Genomic DNA, 22,908 nt, shown 5'->3' with positions numbered 1-22,908 from the left:
CACCCGTCCGGGAAGGGTTAAGAACTGTTGTTAGTCAGCAATTCATAAATTTAAGCTGGAAAAAAGTTAGATCTTATCTTTGTTGCGACATATCTTTCCTATTTTCTTAGTGAATGTTTGCCTACACTGTTTACAACTCGTAAGTTACTCTTCTGAATTTATACCTGCACATAATTGCTGTGTGACATAGTCTTCCAATTGTAGGAGATATAATGAGAGGGAGTAATGTAAGGGATATAATAACATTGTATCCTATCTGCCGTCCGATGATTCAGTTTCTGATTTTGTTTATGTCTGCATTATCCAACAAGTGTCTGTCAAAAGGGTGACTGAAGGAGATTTAGTGTATGTGTATGTGTTATCTTTCTGAATTATGAGGTAAGTTTACTGAGAAAGAGGCGAAGATGGACGTACCTGCAAGTTTCTTGAAGAAATTTTCCATTATGGTCAAAACTATTACCAGAACCAAAGTTAGAAGTACACAAAGGTTCCAGAAACTACAAAAACGACCCGTCTTGAATTTGAAGATATTAAAAATCTCCTATTAAAAAAAACAGCGAGAATGCTGCTAAAAAAAGTGTGAATAAAGATCATGTGTATGAGTTGATTCACAAAAAACTTCCAGCTGTGCAGTTCTCGAATAGAAACCTTGCTGGAAACTAAAGAAAATACCATGGAGAGAGACGGCTAACAATGTTTCTGCAGAGAAGTATGCAAAATAATGCTCTTGGTACAATTCGAATCCAGAAATACTTAAGAACATTGATAAAGTAACCTATCTGTATTTCCATCCTGCAATTTAATTGGGTGCCAAGTATAAAAAATACTTGGCATGGAGTGTTGGAGTGTTACATATCAAAAAAGAACATAAAGCCTATTTATTTGTTATTTTCAGCTTGATGAATGGAGAACTCTTGTTAACAAGACATACACCTATGAAATACATCATGTAGCATTCCCAGAAAACGGGAAAGAAGAATGGCGTAAACTGTTTAAACCTTGTGCTGCTCAGCGGTTATTCCTTCCGGTAAGTATTGTAGTGGCACTTTTATAAGGAATATTCAGTGATTTTTCTTAATTTAGTGATCATTATTTTGCTCAGATGAAAAGTCTAAAGCCTATTATTTACTTTGTTCAGTTTAATCTTGCTCTCCAATTACTGTGATCCCAGCCCACATAAAGACTATGATAACCCATACTAAACAACATTTCTTCAAACTGTTTACAACGATTGCTACTATCCACACTTGTCCATGTATTACAGTAATATATTACAGTAAAACATCACTAACTCGACATTTTAGTAACAGCTGATAGGGCTGCAAAAAAAGCAATTTTTCCAGAACATTAGTTTTAATTGCTGAACATTTTAAATTTCTTTGAAGATTGTTTACTCAATAAGTGTAAACAATATGTTTTCTTTACTCATGTAGCCTAAGCAATAAATTTATTTATATGTAAAAAGTCTGTTATGTATTAGCATAGACAAAAAGAATTAAATATAGACTGTCAGCCGTGCTGTGGTTACCATAGTTTCTGGCGCATACCGCTGGAAGCGCCCGTGTAGCTACATAGCTTGTATGCCGTAACTACACGGCGCTACCAGTGGTGTGCGCCAGAAACTATGGTAACCGCATCACAGCTGACAGTCAGGGGCGGACTGGCCCGCCGGCCCACCGGCCGGAGGGCCGATGCGCCTTCTCAACATTCCAATATTTGCGCCCTCGTTAAAGGAAAAATTCATAAAAAAAAATTTAAAAATGAGACGAGATGTATTTTTTTGAAAGCAAGAGGAAAAACTTAGAGTTAAAGTTTCAGCAGTGAATAGCAAAACATAAAGTCGGGTGTGAGACCTGAATAGACACTGTCGACAAGCGAGAGCAAAGCAGCTCTTCTCTCTCGTACGTGTAGGCCTACTCCGAGTGGAAGGCACTTACTTTACTCTGTGGTCTGAGCAAACAGCTGTCCTCTTCCCGCGTCATTTACGCCGATCCCGAAAAAAACTGCACTGCGACCACGAGTACTAGAAAAATGCCGGTATGGATCATAAACATAAACAAATTACGTTTTTGGCCCGAAAATAAACATTATTTAACATTGCTTAAATGGAACTGCCAAATCATATGTTCAATGCTCAGTATAGGATTCGGGCCAACAACGTCATTTGTTTATGTGTGTGATCCATACCGGTATTTTTCTAGTATTCGTGACTGCGACTACATCCGACATCGGTCGGTGTCACGATGTCGTCTGTGGTAAACAACTAGTGAAGATAATTTAATATTATTCATATTTGTTATAATATTTAATTATTGCTCACACTATAACTATTTCACTTTAAGTCACATTTAATTTTATCAATATCAACTCAACTCTCTTGTAAAATGGCGTTTGCCGTGCATGTAATAAATAAATAAAGAGTGTGAGCTGCCAGTGCCAATTAAAATGTGTCTCTCTTTAGTGGGTGTCTGATTTGTGTCTCTGTGTCGAAAGCTTCAATTTATTTTTATATTATTTACCTACACAGGAAACATGAACGAAAGCAGTATTGTAGAATCACTACTTTTACAAAATTTAAATATATTTAGTGACAGTGTATTTATTTGTTAACTTAACCATTACACAGTAAAGGTTAAACAGTAAACAGTATTTTAATATGTGGCTACAGCCTATTAATTAACTATTTCAATATGCACTATGACACTAATTTTGTCAACTTTCCTATTTTACTTACAGATAGCCAGCCTAAAATACCTTCTTAGTTCTCTATAGGCTATTTCGTTTGTAGAAATAGGTTAGGTAGGCCTACTTTAGGGTTACAGTTTTGACTTAATGTAATGCTAAAAAGTTTAAGTCAATAAATTGGTTTTGTTCACAGTGAAAGCATATTGTTTGTGTTAAAATAATTTCATAGAAATCTAAAATATATAACTTCTGTTATTTACAGTGCCAAAAAATACAACAGTTGCAAGTTCATGCTATAAACAGGAAGCAAATGATTTATATTGTATGCATGCAGCCAAGCCATGCAAGGGAAAACAAAGAAAATACACAAATATAATACGAAAGAACCTAAGAAAATCATTTGTATTTTTATTTTTGTTAGGATATTTACTGTCAGAATAGCACCAAGTCGTGTGGGTAAATAGTCTAAATTTTGTAAACCAAACATTAACCAATAGTGTCAGTTATCAGATTTCTGATTTTCCACTGTTAATGCCTCTAGATTGCCTAAAAATGCGAGTTTACAGGTATAATTTTTAAAAAATGGCCCGGGGGAGGACCCCCGGACCCCCCTCTGTACAGGGGGGTATTCCATACCCCCCAGACCCCCCGGTTGGCGCCTTCGGGCTGGTCAAGGTTTACGCCCTAATAGAGTACCCAGTCCGCCCCTGCTGACAGTCTATATTTAATTCTTTTTGTTTATGGTATTAGTATAGATAAAATATACTCCTTAGTAGATTACCCATCCTTATGGAAAAGCTGAAGCCAATTTTATTGTTAGTTCTGTCCGGTGTACTGTAGATGCCGTGTTTTGTTTATAATTTGTTTCTATTATTTTGGGGTTAGTGTTGTATTAAGTATGTTCTTTTAGTCATATGATTTATTTGTGTTTAAATATCTTTTGTTGACAGATGTTTTTTGAAAACATGTTTTGGTAAACATTGGTTTAGTTGGAAATAGAGTTTGTTGAAACAAGATGTGTGTTTAATATTCTTGTATTAGAAATAGAACATGGTGGCAGCTTAGTGGATTTTTATCGAACTGAAAGTCTAAAACCACGCATAATATCAAGTAAGGGCAGAAAAAAACAAAATACTCGGAGGCACAGGTATGAGGATAACGGTGAGGACGACGCCCAAAGTGACTCAACTACGTTTCAGAAAGGGACTCTAGAAAGACTAAAGATGAGTCACGAGGTTTTGCATTGGGACATACGAACCGAGAAAATGATGCAGCTATGTATACTCCTACTCCAATGGTCAATATCACGTTACCAACTCCAGAAACGTTCTCTTTTACTCCGAATGAGTGGCATTCCTGGAGGAATCGCTTTCAAAGGTACAGACGGGGTTGCGGTCTGGATAGCACTTCCGACACTCGGCAAATCGATGTACTTTTGTTTGTAATGGGTAGTAGAAGTGAAGATATTTTCGATTCGTTTTCACCAAAACCTAATACTTATGACGAGGCTCTTAGGGCCTTTGATGAATACTTTGTGCCAAGACGGAATATAATTTATGAAAGATCAAAATTTTTGAGACACAAGCAAGGGAGTGATCCATCTGAAAAATTTATAACAGATTTGCATGGCCTTGCGAAAACGTGTGCATGGGGTGAACTAAATGATGAGATGATGCTTCTCGTCCTCATTATTGGTATGCAAGATGAGGGTCTGAGTGATAGACTCCAGCTGGAATCTCAATTGACTCTGGAGAAAGCAATTAATACCTTGCGCCAACATGAGGAGCTAGAACGCCAAAAACGTGAACTTGCCAATACTAATGTTTTTTTGGTAAATAAAACGTCAGTTCAAAACGGTAGACCGAATCGGACAGAAGGAGTTTGTGACCAGAAATACATCGAGGATGCAGAAAATACAAAGAAGTGCAGGAAATGTGGTTATGATTGGCACGGATCACTGGCCGAATGTCCTGCTAGGAAAGCCAAATGTGACAAATGTTCCGAGATTGGACATTTTTTTCGATGCTGTCCCTACCGCGAAAAGTGGATGAGAAAAAACAAAAACGTTGTTAAAGAAATCGAACAGCAAGTTTCAGACTGTGGAGATCTACAGGTTCCTGAGATTTTCATCGGGAATATAGAAAACAATGACAGAGCCTGGGCCCAGGAGGTAAAAGCAAGCTGTGGAAACCAAGTGTTAGGGCTTATAAAATTTAAACTTGACACAGCCGCTGATGTAACCATGATTCCAGTAGGAGTTCTTGGCGATTTTATTAAGACTCTGACTCTAGGAAAGTGCAAATCCCCTGTGTACAGTGCAAAGAAGAAAGAACGAATCAATATTTTGGGAACTTTAAGGCTGAAGCTTGAACATAAGGGTGTATCAATTTATGATCATGCGTATATTTCTGAGGAGATCACTGTTCCACTTCTTAGCAGACGTTCCTGTGAAGAGCTGAACCTGGTGAAGAGGATCTTTTCTGTAGATTCATCAGATATTGACTGGGTTACTAAGTACCCTAATTTATTTCAAGGATTGGGAAATATGAAAGGAGAGTACAAGATAGAAATGAAGGAGAATGCAGTTCCTTATGCTATATCTACCCCCAGGGTTGTACCAATACCTTTAAAAAGCAAGGTGAAAGAGCAGTTAGAGAATATGCTTGAAAAAGGAGTGATTGTCCCAGTTGAACACGCGACTGATTGGTGCGCACCAATGGTAGTTTGCGCAAAAAAGAGAGGTGAGGTTACGATCTGCGTGGACCTATCCAAACTCAACAACAGTGTGAAACGTCGGTTTTATCCCATTCCAAAGATTGAACTTTCATTGTCCCAGATCGCGGGAGCCAAGTACTTCAGCAAGATCGATGCGAATTCCGGGTTCTGGCAACTGAACCTTGCAGAGGAGTCTCAAGATTACACAACATTTATCACCCCTTTCGGGAGGTATAAATTCTGTAAGGTACCTTTTGGAATTACATCTGCTCATGAAGAGTTTCAGCGCCGTATGTCAAAAGCTTTAGAAGGGGCAAAGAACTGTTTAGTGCACATTGATGACTGTTTGATATGGGGAAGAACGAAAGAGGAACACGACGAGTGTCTTAGAGCCGTTCTAGAGAGAGTGCAAGCTAATGGAATCGCTTTGAATAAGCAGAAGTCTGAGTTCTGCAAGAAGACTGTGACATTTTTGGGGTTTGTGCTGTCTAAGGAAGGAATCAAGCCTGATCCAAGCAAGGTACAAGCAGTTGTGGACTTACCAGCCCCAAGTAATGCTAATGAAGTCCAGAGATTCATGGGCATGATCACTTTTCTGGCTAAATTTATTCCGAACTGCAGTGAGGTTATAGAGCCAATTACGAGCTTGTTAAAGACTAAAAAAGATTTCTTTTGGGGACCAACTCAGGAAAAAGCTTTTGTCACAGTGAAACAGATTTTATCATCAGAGCCATGTTTAACTGTTTACGATCCGGAAAAGCCCTCGATTCTTTCTTGTGATGCTTCAAAAAAAGGTCTTGGAGCGGTTTTACTACAAGTTGAAGGAGAAAACAAGAAACCTGTGGCATATATATCTCGGACTCTAATGCCTGTTGAAGAAAACTACAGTAACATTGAGAGAGAAGCGCTTGCGTGCACTTGGGCAAGTGACCGTTTAAAATGTTTCCTGATGGGTAAAATGTACACAATTGAGAGCGACCACAAACCGCTTGTCTCAATTTTCAAAAGACAAAATTTGGAAGAGCTCTCACCGAGGCTACAGCGATTCCGAATGCGTATGATGAGATACGATTATCGCATGACCTGGACCCCAAGAAAAGACCTTGCCATAGCAGATCTGCTATCGAGATGTCCTATTCCGGCTAATGAAGATGGCGAATTGACAGAAGAAGTGGAAGCCTTCGTCCATGAAATCAGTATGATTAGAATAAACACTACAGACGAAAATGTGACAAAAGTACTTCACTCACAAATGAGGGATCCAATATGTGCACAACTCAAGCTACACATTTTAGACGAATGGCCTGGAAAATCAAGTTTACCTAATGAGATTCAAGAATACTTTAACGTGAAAGACGAGTTAAGTTGTATTGATGGGTTATTGCTTCGAGGAACTCGGATGATAATACCTCATGAACTACGAGCGGAAATGCTTGAGAGGCTTCACAGTGGGCACTTGGGAATCACAAAAACAAGGAAACGTGCTTTGGAAACCATGTGGTGGCCTGGAATTTCTCAAGAAATAGAAAGAAAAATAAGAGACAATCTTCCATATACTTTGGTTGGAAATCCTGTTGAAAATAAAGACTTTTTTGAGAGGGAGAATAAGTACCAGTCGAAGTATAAGATGCAATTTGATAAACGACATGGAACGAGGGGTTTAAGTGAATTAGAAGAGGGAAGCATGGTATGGATCACAGATCTACGTAGACATGGTAAAGAGTCAGGAAATTGAACGAACCACGTTCCTACCTTGTGGACATTGACAAGAAAACCATTCGACGAAACCAGAAGTTCTTAGTTCCTGCACCATACTACGGAGAAGATTGCATTCTTTCAAACTGTTCATCTACGGCCCTTAATTGTCCATCTAACTCACGTGATCGTCCAGACGCTGGCACAGTTACCCATTACGGAAGGTCCATCAAGATACCGAGGCGGTACCGAGCTTCATGAAGATGTAGACATCTTGAGGCGGGATGTTGTATTAAGTATGTTCTTTTAGTCATATGATTTAGTTGTGTTTAAATATCTTTTGTTGACAGATGTTTTTTGAAAACATGTTTTGGTAAACATTGGTTTAGTTGGAAATAGAGTTTGTTGAAACAAGATGTGTGTTTAATATTCTTGTATTAGAAATAGAACAGTTAGTTTCTCATGATTTGTGCCTCACTGTTTGGTGATATAGCTAGTGGACAAGTCATTGTTTATGATTAGATAGTTGTATTTGGTTTAACAAGGTTTTTAATTACTGAAATAACAAGAAACGAATTGTAAACAAAAACACGACTCTACAGTACACCGGACAGAACAGTAAAATTGGCTTCAGCTGTTCCATAAGGATGGGAAATCTACTAAGGGAGTATGTTTTATCTATGAATAGTTACTTAAATCCCATCAAAAATTTCAATGTTCTGGATTGGTTGACATTCTCTGGGTCCACAAACTGCCGAGTTAGGGAAGTTTTACTGTACTTTTAAACTTTTGCACACCTGATTGGAAAAAATGCTTTGCCTAATGGATATTTTGTAAAATTAGGTCATGAGTTTTAACTGGTATCATTAGTTTAACCCTTTCAGTGCTAGGCCAATAATTTGTATTTCGTAAGACTTTTTTGTTAGCCTTTAATTCCATTACCTGTTGTTGGATTGTAACTGTATTGTTGTCACAATTTTATTAATTAGGCTAATTTGGAATATTAAGATGATAACAAATATATATCAAAGACAGGATATTTGTAGTAAACATTAAATAAAACTTTTTTTTGTTCTAAATTTCCAAGTTTTCTTATTAATTGCAATGTTCTGATAGCATTATTTGAAACCAAAATCTCATAAAATCGAAAGACATCTAGTTTACAATGTAATATTGAATATAACCTTGATTTAGTTTGATAAGGTTATTATAATATAGCCATTTTAGGAAAAATACTGTTTTGCAGCAAAGCTTCAGTAACACAAATTATGATCACTGTTGTGGCTCAACTGAAAAATATCATTTAAATAGTCCGTGACTAACTTATTGCTGCTATCTAGTATTGTAGCCTCTTTATGGCAGAGTTATTATATGTAGAGTCCCTTTTATTCAAATTAACCACTGTGAGTTTTTCTAGCTTAATAAACCGTGGCTTAACTTTCCTCTCTGTGCAGAGTTTGCTGAAGCAGTACGACTCTGTGCTCTATGTAGACACGGACACTCTGTTCCTCACACAACTGGAGGATATTTGGCAGCATTTCCACCACATGAACAGCTCTCAGATGGCAGCACTCGCTCCGGAACACGAGGACCCCAACACTGGCTGGTACAACCGCTTCGCTAGGCACCCTTACTATGGCAAGCTGGGTAAGTCTAGCCCTTTTGTGCTTTTGTCTTCATTTTACATGGAAAAAGTATGAGTAATAAAAGTATGTCTTCCATCACTTTTTGATAATTTACACTTGCTAAAATGTTCAAAAGCAGTAAAATATACATGAAGATTTTAAATAGCGGATAATACTGATGAGCAATGACGATTGGTGTGACTGGTCAAAATCAATTGACATTGTAACATCTTTTATTTATTTTTCTGATTTGAATATGTTTGCAGTGTAAATTTACATGTGTCAAAATAGGTTAGAAAATATTTTTATTATATTTGTATTTTATAATGGTAATACAGGGCTGTCAGCAACTGGGAATTCTAGGAAAATCAGGAAATATGCGTGAAAATGGTATTGTTCGGAGATTTTCTGTGAATTTCAACTATTATCATTATGTTAGTTTATTTACAAGGAATTTTATAGTTCTAACAATTTTGAGCCAATTTATAAAAAAAAAATTATAGTGAATGTATATTTACGGAAGATTCAGATTAGAAATTAACCAGATTCAAGAATCGAATCTCGGGTCCGCCAACAGAATACGCCAACTTGCCGTCAGCTCTATAATAACGTGAAGTGTGTAGCAGGGTAGCAGCAGTGTCGATCTATGCATAGCTGGAACAAAGCCAAACTCGGTCTCAAAACTCAAGGTCATGGCAGTGCCGGCGATAGCGGGCCCGCGGTGCGGGGGGCCCGCGAGCTAGGGGGGCTCTTGAGCCTTGACCGGGATTTTTGGTAAGTTTTACCGGCACACGGGCCCGCGATAGTGTGACAGGCTCAGCCACACGGGACCCCTATCATAACAATATTTATATGAGAATTAAAATACGTTTTTTATGATGAAAATTTGTTCAATCCTATAGTTTAAGTAGTTTACAACAGCTAAACTAACACTATTACTTGACCGATCGGTATAAATTATCTACCAACCTAAGTAAAAGAATTGTCATCAGTCAGAAGGGTTGCATTAACTGTCCTCGTGGATTGTGTGAATCCGCAGTCAAAATTGGTTGCATAATAATAGGGCCGTATTTATAACCAATGTGGCCTCTGGCCTAGGAAGATAAAACATTAATGTTAATCCTCCTAGCCCCCAGCGGGTGACACCATAGCGGATCCTCTATGATGATTCGACTAAATAAACTTGACAATTTTGTTACGACCAAATCGGTAAATTAACCTAGGTGGCTAGGGCACTAGCTAATAAATAATTCCATTCTTTCATTGATGCTAAAGAAGGATTTTCATTTCATTTCATGTCTTACTATTAGGAGGCTGCCCTTTAGATTTGTTTACTTCGCACTTTAGATGTAATTACATCGAGTCAGGTAAAAAAATGTTACTTACCTAAGGGCCTCAGGCCAAATCAGATCGGTTCAAAATCGGGTTGCTTTGGAAACGGTTGATTTTTATAATAGGCCTATAATGTCGAATTTCGAGCCGAGCACAGCCTGGACTACAAGCTTGATAGATCAAGCACAAAGTCAGAAAATCAAGCTCGAGCCGATTTTCTCAGTATTCAATAAAATAAATCACAATTAAAAGAAAAAGCTTTTATATCGGGGAGATATTAGGCCGTGATATTAGATTGGGCCGTGAACGCGGGAGAGGATGATGCTGCTATATAATGATGTCATAGGTTTGGTTGCATTTGCAATCACGGTAAACTATGATAATGTTTCTTCCATGACTTATGACTACGGGAAGTATTTACTATTTTGCCGCGATCATGGAAGACGATAATGACACCTCGGGAGATGCCTTGTCAAGTTTATTGCAAAATTGCAAGTTTAGGCGGTAATACATGGGAAAATGTTTTTAAAGCTCACTGGGAGAGGGGGGCCCGGTGAACAAACTTGCGGGGGGGGCCCGCACTAATTAAAATTTAAACTAATTAAATTAATCGCCGCCACTGGGTCATGGCTTGAATTACAATCTAGTAGAGTATTAATTGTAAATGGGGATGGGCCGATAACAGAATTTCTCGATTCTATACCATTTCTGAAATTTTACTTACGATTCTTGATACCGATTCCATGTAAAAACACATATTTTTAAGGAAGTTGCCATGGTCAATGTTTTGTTGTTCCTCTCATCCATGTTTGAATTCTAAATCAGACAACCGACGTAGTTCATGTCGGCTCAAAATTATCGTGCGATCACCCAGTTAACTTATTAACGTATCCAAGTCTGATAAGTAAACGGAATAAGGGAACTGCTCTTGCTTTTTACGAAACGAAATTGTCGTAGACTAAAAACATCCAAATGGAGGTAGCATTGGCACAGCAACTCTGCTAGAAAATCGAGACACTGTAAAATGTCTAGTGTAGACACTAGACAGACGACACGACGATTTACGTGATGACAATACGATTCCCAATCGACGCTCGACTGTGGATTGAATTGATGTTTTAGCTTTGACTTTTAGTTTAGTTAATTTTGGAAAATATATAATTTTAATTGTAGTAATTATTGTTTTTTTACCGGTTTACAGTTAATCATAAGTAACTATCGGCAAATATAACGCGAAAAACGTAACGTTAAAAACTGCTTCAGTAGGCCTAAGAACACAATTTTCTACCACGAATTTTGTTTCAAAGTACTACATTTATGTTAATTTTGGAAAATACTTAAGTTTTAATTGTAATAGTTATTGGTTTTTTACTGGTTTACAGTTAATCATAAATAACTATCGGCAAATATAACACGAAAATGGTAACGTTCGGCAGGTCGAAACTGCTTCAGGAGGCCAGGTACAAGTTTATTCTGCAAAATGTTAAACCCATTAATGTAAATTTTTAACCTTAATTTGTAGTGTTTGTCAAGTGAATATTAAGAGTTAATCTTAAGGGCTAATAAACGTATGTGGGGTTTTAATTATTTACCAATATCCGTTATTTTAATTTGTTTTTACAACTTTTATTGGGCTTTTCTTATAAGTAGCCTATATTAGTTGCCGGAATTTCGTACTATAACAAAAATGTGTGAATTTTGATTATAGATTCTGCTGACAATCCAAATATTAATTTTCATTAAATTTATTAGAGACAGTTTGATTTTACTGTACGTTAAACTGAATGTTATAACAACATCTGATCATACTATCTAGTTCTGCAAGAAAAAAATTAATCTGTTTTTAATATTTGTAAATGAACAAATTAAGTGATTTGATTATGTGTAATGGCAAACTAAAAATCTGTTTTCCAGGTGTCAACTCAGGTGTGATGTTGATGAACTTGACCCGCATGCGCCAGTTTGGGTGGGACCAATACCTCTCACCAATATACAAGGCATTCCGGTTGAAAATCACGTGGGGTGATCAAGACATCATAAACATCATTTTCCACTATCATCCAGGTATATTACTGGCAATGCCCAGTCATTATACAGGGTGGTCCACGGGAAATAGAGAGATTAAAAATACCCCTGCCTCAGCAAACCTGCAGACTAAGCAAATTTCCACTTGCCTGATTTGATTTTCACAAATTTATTTAAATGACATTAAGTTTTTCAAGTACCTAGGTTTGCTGCTACAGGGAGGGTAATAAAGTGTGTTTTTTAGTGAATGTAAATAGCTTAGTTTAAAATAAATACCCGTGCGGTACTGGGTTAGAATAGGAATGCACCAGATGGTGTGCATTGCTGCAGGGAGTGTATGTGTGTGACTTCACGTTAGGGAAACGAAAGAAGATTTAATTTGTATTACTTTTTATACAACAAACTTTGTAGTTGATTCATTTTTGTTTGTAACGTTTTATTATTACTATTATTTAGAGGTTAACTGTAACAAAGGACCATGAGGTTCTAAGTTTGTCCCAATAAAGAATAATTTCATTGTCATTTTATATTTTGGCAGAATCTTTGTACGTGTACTCGTGCCGCTACAACTACCGCTCCGACCACTGTATGTACATGAGTGTGTGTCAAGATGCTCACGCTCACGGGGTCGCTGTAGTACATGGCTCACGGGGAACCTTCCACTCAGACAGGCAAACCACATTTAAGGCCATCTTCTCTGCTTTGGAAGAGGTGGATTATTTCATTACTAGGCCTAATATTTTTATTAGCAACCTATCTTTGTGAGTTATCTGTTACTCAAAGTTTGAGTTTTAATGTTGGCCAACAATTTGTTGTTTTACAGTAGACCCCCTCTTAACCGACCCTAATGGACCTAGGTCGGATAATTCAAAAGGTCGGATGAAACGGACAATCCCTAAAATCATAACATAATGAAGTGCTATTCATTTGGAAATATATGATCATTATTTTGAAATCATACTTGCATTATTTATAAAATAAACTACTCTTATCTCCTTTTTTGTATTGATAGAAAAGTCACAAATAAACACAAAACACGGTTAAGTCAAATAGGCCTACTTTCAGTGGAAAATATTATAATACTAGGCAAGAGTCAATAAAATTCCTATTTTAATAACTTTAGTACTGTAATTTATTGATTGATGCTTTCCAAATCCATCGTAATACAGTACAGAACCTTTTGTCGACATTAAAGATACAATCAACAATTTTGTTACAAGACATGACGTTTGTTTATAGCCTCTCACTGGAGGCTCGAGGCACAAAAACTATCTTGACCTTGGAGTTGTTAACCCCCTTTCCCAGCCCTCCCTACAAGTTGCGTTGTTTGTTTACTCCAGCTATAAGATAATCAGTTCTCAAAATCGTAACGCACTTAATGATGTTATAAATTTGCCGCACAGATAACAAACAGATCAGATGAGCTCGAGCTACAAACGATGATGACAAACTGACTATAGGCTATGCTATTTTTTTTGTGATCAACACAAAATAACTTATTCTTAGTCATATCCTGTGGAGATAAGCGTATGGTTCAGTTCTCATCGCCCAGCGTGGGAGCGGAAATGCCGAGATTCCTAGAAAGCGGCGGTTAAACCGAGCTGCTCTCAAAGCAAGGTCGGTTAAAACAAACTGTATTATTTTACGATCGAAGGCGGATAATCCGATTATCGGTTAATACGAGGTCGGTTAAGAGGGGGTCTACTGTATATTGAAATGTAATGTACATTTACTGTTACAAGGGAATTTGTATATAGACAAGTGCCATTACAGTATAACGTATACTTCATGGTAAAAACCGAGTTCGGGATTTTTTTTAGGGTAAGTTTTTCATATTAAGTCCCCAGAAGCCAATAATACTAGTTTTTTTATGTGTGTGACTAAAGTCATGAAAACTCTCGTATAAAGGCTCCTATATTAATTAATAATTAGCTAATGGAATTGTGTGAAAACGCTTCTGATTACTAATCTGGAGCTTTTAAGTGGAACCACATTGAACAAATTTTTTAAATATTTACAGACTTTTATATATGAATGCTTGTAAGTAGTTTTATATCCTTATATATAATACGTGAAGGCGATGTCTATGAAACACCACTCCTCCGTTAATAATGGACGGGTTTTTACAAACGATGTGTCAAAATGAAGTATTGTTTGTGTAGATGCCCCCTTTCAAAAATTCCTGTAATAAAAGTCCTCGGGATTTGCACCACAGGCCATCAAAATCCCAATTTATTTCTTATGAAGAAAATATTTTGTTTATACTTAAACGCAATAATAATTTGTATTAATTACAGCTGTTGATAGTAAACACATGATACACACAAAAGCATTCGTTTTCAGAGTTTGTTCGTTTTCAGTTTCGATAACTGGAGTGGAGTGATTGATTACATTATCTTCGAGTTGACTCTTTTAAGTCATCGGAAATTATGAATGTTATTCGTTTGGAAAGAACGCCGGTAATAATTTGCAATTGCTCGAATTCGAGCAACAAGTTCTCTAGTATACATATATTGCAAGTAGATTTTCAATTATAATTGTGGAATATTAAGCATGCCAAGACTGTTTGATTTAAAAACAACTACTGGTGCTTTTCCATTTTGTAATTACTCTATTTAATTATTTTTTTGTGTAATGATGTCAGTGAAATATGTTATTCTGTTTTTAGCAGTGAATAAATAGAATTAAAAATGGTTGTGAGGCTCTACTGTACGTAATAATATAGCCTCTAATACCAGGCCGTTGTGTTTGTGTGTAGCAACGTCGCACCGGGATGGCTATTGCCAAGGTAATAACAGGATTAACAAACTTGTGAACATAAACATTGCTCATATGCTTTATTATAAATTAGTGCAACAGCTGTTTCAGAATGACATACTGCAGTGTTGCCACTTTTGTCTCGCTGCGGCCTTGTAATAGAGGCAGCTATGAGGCATTCCAATCCTAAAATTATTTTCTATCAGGTTTAGTGATATAATTTGTTATTTTTCAGTACCAGCTGGGTACGGATGCCTACCAGAACCTTCTGCTCCCTCTAGAAAACAGGTTAGATGCAACTAGCCACACAAATTGTGGAAAAGTACGCAACATCTTCACCAAAAACTTGCATCTTTATCTAGCTAAGGAGCCATTTAGGTAACCTTAATATGATACATCTACATAAAAAAAGTTCACAATTATCTTAAGTCTGCAATGATACGATGTGTTCAGTAAGAAATTGTATAATTAGGCCTACTACGTTTTAGCTGCCATTTGAATACTCAAGCGACATTTCTGTGATTAAATTAAGATAGTATTGTATAGCTAAATAGTGTTTTGAAATTAGTCTGCGTAGAAAATGTATGATAGTTTACATTTTTGTAGATATATTTACGTAATAGTAAACTGTACAAATTTGTATTACATAGGCTAAACTAAACAATACATTTTCAATAGAAAAAATTTAAATCTCATACGTTAAGTTGTAAGGTCTTTTGTTGGCTTAGGCTTATCTATAAAGGAAAAAGAAGAAATACCCTCCCTGGCACAAACAAGACAATAACTTAACACTACACATATAAATTAGAATATTCACTTTCATCAGCAGCATTTTTATCCATGTTATAAATACCTTTCTTTATCTCTCTATTCTACTTGTAACATATTTGATTGTAACAATGTTTTATTCTATGTTTGTTATTTATTAAGTTGTACATTTTGTTTATTGTTTTAGAGCCATACCACACTAGTTGTAGTAAAAAAGTGCAATATTAATAATATATCATATAAAACCCCTTAATAATAATTTATTATTACCAGACACATTGTCAGCCCAAGCATATATGTAATATAATTTATAATTAATACTTTAACACGTTCACTGCGCATGACCAGTAATCTTGTCATTGCTAGCACTTTCCAGTGGCGCGCAACGAGTACTCCTCAAAGCACCGTTTACAATCTATTGTTCCATTGTGAGGTTAGCCACTGCCGTGAGACATTGTTTTGCTTGCTGCTTATTGTGCCAGTTTTACACTTCAATCTGATATTATTCGTTTTCAGATCCGACTATTTTATCAGTGGTAGGGACTGTTACAAATTTATTATAATGTAAGGTTTAGGTTTGGATTTAATGACATGAAATAGAATAACGATAATGAATATACTGTAGCTTTGTAGAAGGAACCTAACATCAAAATTGTGCTTGACCCTTTTTTTTATTAGCGAATTTCCCTATAGGGAAGTAGCTATTACCGTAGGTGGCACGGTAAGACCTAGACCCGGGACCGATTTAATTTTTCATTTTGATGTCCCCAGAGGCCAAAAACACTATTCGTTCAAATTTTTATATATGTATGTATATATATATAGACATATATATATATATATATATATATATATATATACGTCCGTGAACGCGATAACTTGAGTAATTTTTGTCCGATTTTGATGAAATTTGGTTTAAAGGTGTAAAGCGGGATAAACTTGAATGAGTTCGCGAACCAGCATGATCGGACCATGGGAACGGGGCTTTACGGGGGGTTTTATGGGGTAAAAATTGGTTTTTCTCACTTTTGACCCTCAAAACACAAAATTTCCCAATTTCTCTTTAGACCTTTTTAAAGAGCTTAAAAAAACAAATAATTTAGTATATGAAAGTACCTATTTTTGTTCGATTATTAGTAACGGAGAAAATTAAAAAAATTGTAAATTTAAAATTCCCATGTTATTCTTATGGAGAATATTGTCAAATGTTGTAGTTTGCTTGTTTATGGATATATTTTGATCAAACTTGGCAAATTTATTTATTTTCTACTAAGCTATCAATATTTTACTCAAAAACACACTTTATTAGTTTCCTTGTAGCAGCAAACCTAGGTACTCGTTAAACCTAATGTTATTAAAATATATTTAACTGAAAATCAATTCAGACAAATGGAAATTCGCTTAATCGGCAGGTTTGCTGCGGCGGGGGTATTTTTATTTTTTTTTATTGGAAGTTCCCCTGCGTTTCCCTCCATTTGGCAATACTGAGGGCTGGCTAGAAATTTTGTATTGTTGATATCTATTGGGTTCTTGTAAAACTACATTCACAACGACTGGGACGCAGTACATGCTATAATAATACGTCTCTCCTGTTGGATAAAACTAAATTCAAACATTTTCGTCCACGCAGCACCTTAACTATCCGCGCTCCTGGCAGTGGCCGGCTATTACGAAGCCGCAGAACATGTTAATTGTTTTTATTTCATGCAGACTCTTATGTTATTAGTTATACTCAAAAAACTATAATGAAATATGTGAATTTATTTTATTAGAGGTGTGCAGATTGTGGAATATTGGCTCTGTTTTGATTCCTATAGAATGTTAAGCTAAGTTTAGATACAATATGATTTTACAATTTTTAATTGGATGGTTTTGGATTCAGAATGTTTTTACTCGGAACTCTTATTTTGCATTCCATTATGACCCTATTATTTCAATAAACTCAATGATTAGAAATAAGCTTAGTTAGTTTATAGATTTGCTAAGACAAGGTTTTATTTTTTTAAAAGCACCCAATAGATCAAATAAAATATACAGCAAATCTGACTTTATTACTACATGTCTGTATCCAAAACTAAACCAAAATATTGTTTGTATACATGTACATTTTATTCATATGAATTACATACAGTTTATTTCTAAGTAGTACCAGGAGATGTAGTTTTGCTCGGATTGAAGAAAACATTTATTAGATGAGTTAACGTAGTTAGCTTAATTGTAAAAATTATTTATTTATGGAATCAATGTGAACACAGGATGATTCAAATAAATATTAGTACCAGGGGATCGAGCCATGGCTCGTTATAGTTTATTTTGATTGTAAAAGCAATATAAAGGAAACTCACACTTTATGTACAACTAACTGGTGTTTATTATTTAAGTTTCAGTGTTATTTTAACTTATTATGATGGAAATTTTCCTGAATACAACTGTCTAAATTATGTAAACTATAAAAATACCCCCGCCGCAGAAAACCTGCAGACTAAGTGAATTTCTGTTTGCCTGATTGGATTTACACTAAAATGCCTCTTAAAAATACTGTATCACATTTATTCCCTATTTAAATAGAATTAGTTTGACGAGTACTTAGGTTCGCTGCAGGGAGGATATAAGTGTTTTTTTTTGTAAAATGTTAATAGTTTGGTAGATAAATGCATTTTCCAAATTTGGTCAAAATCTGTTTATAAATAAGCAAACTACAACAGTTTACTTATTCTCCATAAAAATAACATGGGAATTTTAAATTCACAATTTTTTTGAATTTTCTCTGTAACCATTAGGCGCATAATAATGCTTTAACATGCCCTCATTGGTGTATGTAATAACAATATATATAATGAATTTGAATGGATGGTGTTTTTGGCCTCTAGGGGCCTCAAAACGAAAAAGTAAGTCGGTCTCAGGTTCAGGTCTTCCCATGAGTACTACGGTAATAGCTTATTCCCTATATGGGAAATTCGCTATCATTCCCTATATGGGAAATTCGCTAATATTCCCTCTATGGGAAATTCGCTAAAGAAGTACATCCAAATTGTAAAATCTACCCTTAAATAAGAGTGAAACATTGAGTTGACGACAGTGCACTCAAACGTCACCAACACGAAACACTTGCTCTATTTTCCCCTATATCGAGTGATCTGTTTAATCTTTGCTCAATAGTTACAACTGATATTTTTCCCTTTGTACTGTATTATGTAGTTGGCTAGTACTGTGGGTGTCTTGTTATACACATGTTACAAGTATTTTGTATATTATAAGTATATTACAGACAGACAAACAGAAATAGCTCATATTGGATTACAGGATTTTGGATGATAAATAACTCTTCAGCAGCTGTTTGGAAATTAATCCAAGATGACAACTAGCCTCCAAGGACTCTTTAGTGGCTCTAATCGTTTGTGTGCAAAATCTTGTTATCACTTGAAATTACCTATTCTAGGTGGCCTTTTTCTGTTCAACATATTAAATAAAGCCTTTTTATAATGACTTTTCTCAGTGTCTTAGGTGTCATTTTACCAGCTTTATAGATTTATACAAAATTGTCTTTGCTTATTGTAGAGGTTCAATAAAATGTTGTATTATGTAATTAACTGTCACTACTTTTTTCTATCCTAACCAGTTCCTTAAACTCAAATACTTAAAACAATGGACAACAATAATCCTAACAACAATAATCTTAACTAAAATTTTATTTCTTACAGTCACCTAACAAAGTGGGCTTCCTTGCACTGATTATAGTACAGAAAGTTGCTAATTGCTGCATTTACTTACTTTTTTCTTTTTTTGCTGCACTCCAGTATTCTAACCAAACAGTGTGCTTTTATTAGGCACCGTGTATGCTTGGAAATAGGTTGGTAACACTTTTAAGATACTACGACTACTATCAGCTGGTCCAGTGTTTCCCATTTCGTTCAACGCTTGGCTTTAACCTAACCTAAAAAAGTGTTGTTTAGTGTTTGAATGATTAATTTTTATATGCTTTACTGTATAGTAACTGCACTCAAGAAACTTTCCACACTCGCCCTCAGCTCGTGTGTTAACATTTCTCTTGTGTGCAGCAAAATGCCACTTCACACACTAGTTACACAAATAACTATTCCTCAAAATGTGTTGTTTTTTTTATCATTGAAATTGTTTTAGGTTATTTTGATTTATGGTAATTGTACTTCAACACAATATATCCATTTTCAATCTGTTTCTTCCTCATTCATACATACCATACCAATCCATTCATGTGTGCAATCCTAATTTTACTCACTAATGCTGTAACTTCCACTCAAGCTGGACACCAATTAAGGTGGGCCCACCCACCAGCTGTCACAATCATGGATTGCACATATTCCGGAATCTCAGATCTACCTCTGTTTGCACAAAGAATTTTTTTTTTACCGTCAATTTATTCCAGAACACTAAAAATTCAGCTTCAAGCAAGACAAATAAAAAAAAAAGGTTTAAATTATACGATTTTTTTTTTCTTATATATTTTTTACTTCCCATTTAAATTAATCTTTTCGCAACTCAGTCTACGCACAGGCCCTGCCTATGTAGACTTTTTCCTTTCTTATAGAATGTATTTTTTTTTTAACACTTTTATTTACTTATTTCTACAGTATATAATTTTTGTTTTGTTATCTAGTTAGTAATATTTTGCTGTTTCATATTTAAGAAAAGAAAAAAATACAATGTACTTGTCTGTAAATAATTAATGGGAAATAAAATATTATTTCATTTCATTTCATTACAACCTCTGTCCTGTCCTGACCTCTGTAAGTGCAACACGTTAGTCGACTCATCCACATGTCACTTTCGGTTGGCCGCAACAAGTGGCACTAAAGTGAGTGTGACACTAGCGTTTGCGGGTGAGATTCTACAAACTACATTAGTGCCAGTGAGTTGACAGTACGGCTACCACCAAATGTGAAGAGCTGCAATACTAACACTCGTCAATGAGTTAAGTTAGCATAACAAGAACAAGCTTATTTTTCAGCTAAACAATCCACAAAACAACTGAATAGAAAAGGGTATAAATTTAACAGTTAAATAGATTTTTAATATTTTATTTCTTTAGTTAGCATTACAAAACAGCGTGCACTATACAAACAAAATCCACTGGTATCAGTGATATGTAAAATTTGGCCCATTTTCAGTCAGAGTATTAACATTTTTAATGACAACATTTCTATTCCATCGGTTCATTAACACTCTCGGGTCTTAGAGATAAGCAATAAAACATTAACAATAAAATTGTGAGGAACCTAATGACTTTAGCCTAGAGTGGCCTAGGCCACCTTTAGTGTATGACGCTAAAATCACAGAAATACTGCCAAGTTATAAACCAAGTACTTGTAAAACAAGAAGATGGCAGTCATGACTTAATATAGCTTTGGTTGACTAAATTTTATAACTAACAATTTAACTTAAAAACTGTGTAAATACTGAATACATAGAAGGTTATTTTGTGTAGAGGCACAAACTCAACCTGAGAATTTAAATTTTGTAATATACAGCATAGCGACTCCCTCTTGCAGGATGGCCACAGATCTCCAGGAAAAAATGTCAAAACCCAGGGTTTTCCAGTCACGATTCTAAGTCACCAAGTGTACCTTATACTAAAAGAATCTGATGATCCCCAATATTTTGGGGTCGGGGAAAGTCAATAGTTGGCCCAAAGGATTGGTATGGGACAAAAATTATTATAGGACCAAGCTAGGGGAGTCAAGTCAAGCAGAGCGCTGTTTTCTGCGACCATGGAAAATGTTTGCAATGATGTACGATCAAAAATATAAGATTTTGCTGCAATTGAGGGAGACAAGGACATCGCCTTGACTGCAGAAGGTATTTACAACTAACCAAGCAAGATATTCTTGATCTTGCTGTGACTGCAGTAGATGTTTACGATTTTTCTGTAACATCGGGAAATGTTCACAATTTTGTCGTAACCAAAAGAAGTTTCCAATTTTGCCACAACTGCATACGATGTTCATGAATTTCCCCATAACTCTTAAAGACGTTCTGAATCTCGTTGTGACTGCACAATATTGTTCACAAATTTACCACAACCGCAGAAGATGTTCATGATTGCGCCATAATCGAGGACAAAAATCAGGTTTTCCCAGTGAGGTTTAAAACTTCCCACATTATTCTCGGTTTTCACTGGTACAAAAAATGTATGCACAACTGCCGGTTTCCCCAGTCCGTGACCACCCATTCTTGTTTGGATCTATTTGGATTAGACTTCAAAAACTAAATACCCCCGCCGCAGCAAACCTGCCGGATAAGCGAATTTCCATTTGTCTTGATTAATTTTTAATTAAAAACATTAGGTTTAATGAGTACCTAGGTTTTCTGCTAAAAGGTAACTAATGAAGTGTATTTTTTTTGTAAAATATTAATATCTAAGTATAAAATTAATAAATTTGCCAAGTTTGATCATAATATATCCATAAACAAGCAAATTTGAACATTTTACAATATTCTCCATAAGAATAACATGGGAATTTAAAATTTTCTGAACTGTCTCCGTTACCAATAACCGTACCAGAACACTTTGATATACTAAATTATTTGTTTTTAAGCTCTTTAAAAAGGTCTAGAAAGAAATTGGGAAATTTTGTGTTTTGAGGGTAAAAAATGAGAAAACCCATTTTTTTACCCCCATAAACCCCGTTCCCATGGTCCGATCATGCTGGTTCGCATATTCATTTAAGTTTATATCGTCTTAAACCCAAATTTCATCAAAATCGGACAAAAATTATTCGAGTTATCGCGTTGATGGACATATATATATATATATATATATATACTAGAGAACCCGTGCGGCTCAATGAGCCGCATAGTATGTAGTAAACATAACGTCGAGGAAAACGCTATGCTTAAATTTGAGTAATTCTAGTTACATCTTAAAGTTATTTAAACACTTGTTAGAAACTAATTTTAAATATCTCGATTTGCGTCGTCAAGGCTCACCTACATTATTTCTGCTCTCAGTTTTAACTGATAACTTCTAATGAATGGTAAATGATCTGTTACAATTCGAGTTAACATGTTGCAAAAACGTTTTTCCAGCATTGAGAATTGAAGAAAACTGTTGCCTTCCTGATAACCTGTGTAAAGTAATTTGAGTTGGGTCATTTTATTTATTTGGTTTGAGACATCCCCTAATCAAACAAATTTCCTCCGTAGAGAATCCTGAAAAGTGGGGTGATATCAACCATTTCATGTGCTCCATTTTTTACCCACAAACTCTGAAATACCAATTGCACGGTCATAATCTGCTTTGAATAGGCTAAAGCAGCAACACCATTGA

General features: G+C 35.6%; 1 protein-coding gene across 2 annotated transcripts in view; it reads left to right on the top strand.

Moving 5' to 3' along the window:
* Window positions 1–19,188, top strand: part of LOC129004746 (glucoside xylosyltransferase 1-like) — a 28,068-nt gene extending 8,880 nt beyond the window's left edge. Inside the window, exons 3-8 of one of the 2 annotated variants that reach the window (XM_054433356.1) lie at window positions 896–1,027; window positions 8,550–8,742; window positions 11,967–12,116; window positions 12,616–12,788; window positions 15,070–15,122; window positions 18,906–19,188. In XM_054433356.1, coding sequence (XP_054289331.1) covers window positions 896–1,027; window positions 8,550–8,742; window positions 11,967–12,116; window positions 12,616–12,788; window positions 15,070–15,122; window positions 18,906–18,924 — 720 coding nt within the window. In that variant the 3' untranslated portion in view covers window positions 18,925–19,188. Of the gene's footprint in view, window positions 1–895; window positions 1,028–8,549; window positions 8,743–11,966; window positions 12,117–12,615; window positions 12,789–15,069; window positions 15,213–18,905 lie in introns of both variants that reach the window. The other variant, XM_054433355.1, reaches the window with a different exon arrangement.
* Window positions 19,189–22,908: the final 3,720 nt, after the last annotated feature.

This window comes from Macrosteles quadrilineatus, unplaced genomic scaffold (assembly GCF_028750875.1).
Source record: "Macrosteles quadrilineatus isolate MER2022 unplaced genomic scaffold, UCM_ALF_1.0 Scaffold_11__1_contigs__length_5352618, whole genome shotgun sequence".
NCBI classification, from domain to species: domain Eukaryota; kingdom Metazoa; phylum Arthropoda; class Insecta; order Hemiptera; family Cicadellidae; genus Macrosteles; species Macrosteles quadrilineatus.
The sequence above is the reverse complement of the archived record's forward strand: the minus strand, read 5'-3'. Positions and strand labels throughout refer to the sequence as shown.